This window comes from Sinocyclocheilus anshuiensis, unplaced genomic scaffold (assembly GCF_001515605.1).
Source record: "Sinocyclocheilus anshuiensis isolate Anshui unplaced genomic scaffold, SAMN03320099.WGS_v1.1 scaffold263, whole genome shotgun sequence".
Taxonomy (NCBI): Eukaryota; Metazoa; Chordata; class Actinopteri; order Cypriniformes; family Cyprinidae; genus Sinocyclocheilus; species Sinocyclocheilus anshuiensis.
This window is the reverse complement of record NW_015549593.1, coordinates 1,440,034-1,443,512: the sequence shown is the minus strand read 5'-3', so window position 1 is coordinate 1,443,512 and position 3,479 is coordinate 1,440,034. Positions and strand designations below refer to the sequence as shown.

Below are 3,479 nucleotides of genomic sequence, written 5' to 3'. Positions count from 1 at the left end.
TATCAAATTCCATTAGAACAGTTAAAACAGTTAGAAATGTGTACATTTCTAACTGTTTTAACTGTTCTAATGGAATTTGATTTTAATGCAAAACCATATGACTTTACTCACCTTTGCTGATTAATAAAGATTTTTTATTTATTAGATATTTATTCTGATTCATGTGTCCCTCTCAGATTTCACCCGCCTGCAGTTGTTGGGGTTATGGGCAGTGTGGCAGCTACGGCTAAACTTTTGGGTCTCTCAGCGGCCCAGAGCATAGCAGCTCTAGCGATAGCCTGCTCATCTGCTGGAGCGCCCATGGCAAATGCTGCGACTCAAACCAAACCTCTCCACATGGGCAATGCTGCCCGAGGGGGTCTGGAGGCCACCCAACTCGCTCTCCTCAGCCTTGAGGGTAACACACAGATTCTGGATCTGGAATCAGGCTTCGGGGCCTTCTATCCAGATTATGTCCCTCACCCACTGGCTGAGGTCACCCCTACTTCTCATTACAGGTGGGTGTTAGAAGACCAGAACATTGCACAGAAGCGCTTTCCCGCCCATCTCGGGATGCACTGGGTGGCAGATGCAGCAATAGAAGCAAGGGCGAAATTTCTGGACAAATGCCCAAATGCAGATCTCAGTCAAATCAAGAAGATCACTCTCAGAGTGCCCACATCCAGATATGTAGACTGCCCTCTTCCAGTTAGCGAGCACCAGGCCAGACACTCTTTCCAGTTCAACTGCTGTACCGCACTGCTGGATGGAGAGGTCACTGTCGAGTCCTTCAGCAAAAGCCAGATGAACAGGAGTGCCCTAAAGGAGATGCTTCTGAAAGTACAGCTGGAAAATCCACAAGACAATCATTCGAGCTTTGAAAAGATGTATTGCGAAATTGCAGTGGAGACAACACAGGGGGAAATGTTTACTGCGCGCTGCAACACGTTTTACGGTCACTGGAGGAAACCTCTTAGTCATGAGGATCTGGTGAGGAAGTTCAGGGCTAATGCTTCGACTGTGCTGCGCGCTGAGGTCGTGGAGGGTATTATTTACACTGTAGACCATCTGGACACAAACCAAGACTGTTCAATGCTTTGGTCATACATGCACTTTAATAAGCACATGATGCATAGAGATGAGCGTCACTCCTCAGCTTTGGCCTGAATGATTGTGTACTGTGGCATCAATTTAGGCTAATAGAAAGTATGTTGTTGAACCATGTGTTATATTGAAACCTGTCATGACTTTGTTCCTTATATTCTCGTTTTGGTGGATATGTGCCACATAGAGTTTCGATGTAGTTCCTAGCAAACTTTTGATGGTGAATATGATACATGTGTAAATGCTGATGAGGTAAAAGCATGAGAACCACTGTGGTATTGTGACTTAAATCTTGCATTTTGTATTCCAACCAAATTGTTACAAGTTATTTACTCACCAAAACCAACTTTCATTTGGTGATTGGCAAGTATTTATTATGGACCTTGGCTATATATTTGATATGCATTTTGAATGTATTCTGGCTAACCTACAGTATTTCTGCAATGTCAGATTTTTTTTTTTTTTCCAAATACAGAATTAAGTAATAGAGCTCTTTCATCAGATGTAGTTTTTTTCCCCAGAAAGTGGCGAGTAAGTTCCTCTCACTTGTCAAACTGAAAGTGAAGAGAGAATACAGCTTTGTTCATTTTCACATTTCTGAATGAAAGGTTTCACGTCATTTACCTCTTTTGTTTTTACATCACTGTTTTCTGTTCTGTATTTTCTATTCCATGTTGAAATTACCTTTGTTGTATATTTGTTGTTTATCTAATAAAGTCATTTACGTTACCATTGAAAAGTTTGATGTTTTTGAAAAAAAGTCACTTATGCTCACCAACACTGCATTTATTTGATCAAAAATACAGTAAAACAGTAATATTGTGAAATCTTATTACAATTTAAAATAACTGGTTTCTATTTTAAAATATAATTTATTGCTGTGATGAGTTTTTGAAAATAATTTTCAGCAGCCATTACTTCAGTCTTCAGTGTCATGATCCTTCAGAAATAATTCTAATATGCTGATTTGATGCTCAAAACACATTTCAACACATTTGATCAATGTAATGCATCCTTGCTGAATAAAAGTACTTTCGAATAAAAAAAACTTTTAAACGGTAGTTTATATATGACCTTTATAGTGCATTTTTAGAAAACTGGGACAAATGAACATCTGTGCTCCTGACTGACCTTAAGACTCAAAAAAAATAAGCATTACTAGTTAGATGTTCAGATGTCAGCATAAATGACTTCTCCAATCAATAAATATTTAAATAAGGCTTGGACTCATTATCATTCATCTGTGACTAAATCTAAACAGTCTTAATGAGACAATGACAATTATGCTACTTGTTTATTGAGACACTGGAATTGTTATATAGAAACATTAAAAAGACAGGGCCAATCCAGACATTTTGCAGGAATTCAGGCAAGTTTCAGCACCTCCTGTACCATCACTCCAATTCCATCAAATATTTCATGCAGTGGAGCTTTGCACATGAAAGCGCAGGTGGTGACAATCTTATTTTTCCCATCGACATGAGCCTCATTCACATGCTTGCAGATATGCTTGCAGCCAAGCTGAGAAATGGCTTCCGCCGTGTCTGGAACATCTGGATACCTGAAAGCCAAAGATTCAGACAGTATGCCTCAGTACTGTCTTTCTGTATCAATAACAAAACTTTCATTAACAATACGGAAACAAAGATAATTGTGTATAAAACACATGGAATTGTATAAACAGAGCTCTGCCTTTTCTGTGGGTTAAAATCGGTTCCTTTGCAGTTCCATCATATTCCTGCTGTGAACAAGGACAAATCATTCCAATGATAATGACTGATACACTAGCATTCAAATTGATAAGATTTTCTTAAAGGGGTCATATGATGCTGCTAAAAAGAACATTATTTGGTGTATTTGGTGTAATGAAATGTGTTTATGCGGTTTAAAGTCAAAAAAACATTATTTTCCACATACTGTACATTATTGTTTCTCCTCTATGCCCCGCCTTTTTGAAATGCGTCGATTTTTACAAAGCTCATCGGTCTGAAAAAGCGAGGTGTGCTGTGATTGGCCAGCTATCCAGTGCGTTGTGATTGGCCGAATACCTCAAGCGTGAGACGGAAATGTTACGCCCCTCACCATACTGTTGATGCTGTGTCAGGCCGGAGCGACGAGGCAAAAACATAAAACCCATTACAAACGAGGCATTTGTTGCATCCAGTGGGGACATAATTACTGATTATAATGACTTATACTGTCTTTTTACGCGTTGCGTTGCATCGCGCCGCATAAACATAAAACCATGTCTGCATTTGTGATCGAAGAAACGACAAACAACAAGCGCTACTCTACACTGCTCAAAACTCGCGTTTGAATCATCAGTGGCAAATCCTTTAAATAAAAACGTACTTACGTGAGTCAGAACTGCCGGCATTTTAGTCTAACGTTACTCT

The 3,479-nt window shown here is 39.4% G+C and overlaps 2 protein-coding genes across 2 annotated transcripts in view; one reads left to right on the top strand and one right to left on the bottom strand.

Moving 5' to 3' along the window:
* LOC107658213 (cis-aconitate decarboxylase-like) overlaps nucleotides 1–1,809 on the top strand; it is a 4,605-nt gene extending 2,796 nt beyond the window's left edge. Inside the window, exons 5-6 of the mRNA XM_016446674.1 lie at nucleotides 177–1,230; nucleotides 1,271–1,809. Of these exons, the coding sequence (XP_016302160.1) occupies nucleotides 177–1,146 (970 nt within the window). The 3' untranslated portion in view covers nucleotides 1,147–1,230; nucleotides 1,271–1,809. The remainder of the gene's footprint in view (nucleotides 1–176; nucleotides 1,231–1,270) is intronic.
* Nucleotides 1,810–2,364: 555 nt separating this feature from the next.
* LOC107658212 (ES1 protein homolog, mitochondrial) overlaps nucleotides 2,365–3,479 on the bottom strand; it is a 5,685-nt gene continuing 4,570 nt past the window's right edge. Inside the window, exon 4 of the mRNA XM_016446673.1 lies at nucleotides 2,365–2,644. Coding sequence (XP_016302159.1) covers nucleotides 2,449–2,644 — 196 coding nt within the window. The 3' untranslated portion in view covers nucleotides 2,365–2,448. The remainder of the gene's footprint in view (nucleotides 2,645–3,479) is intronic.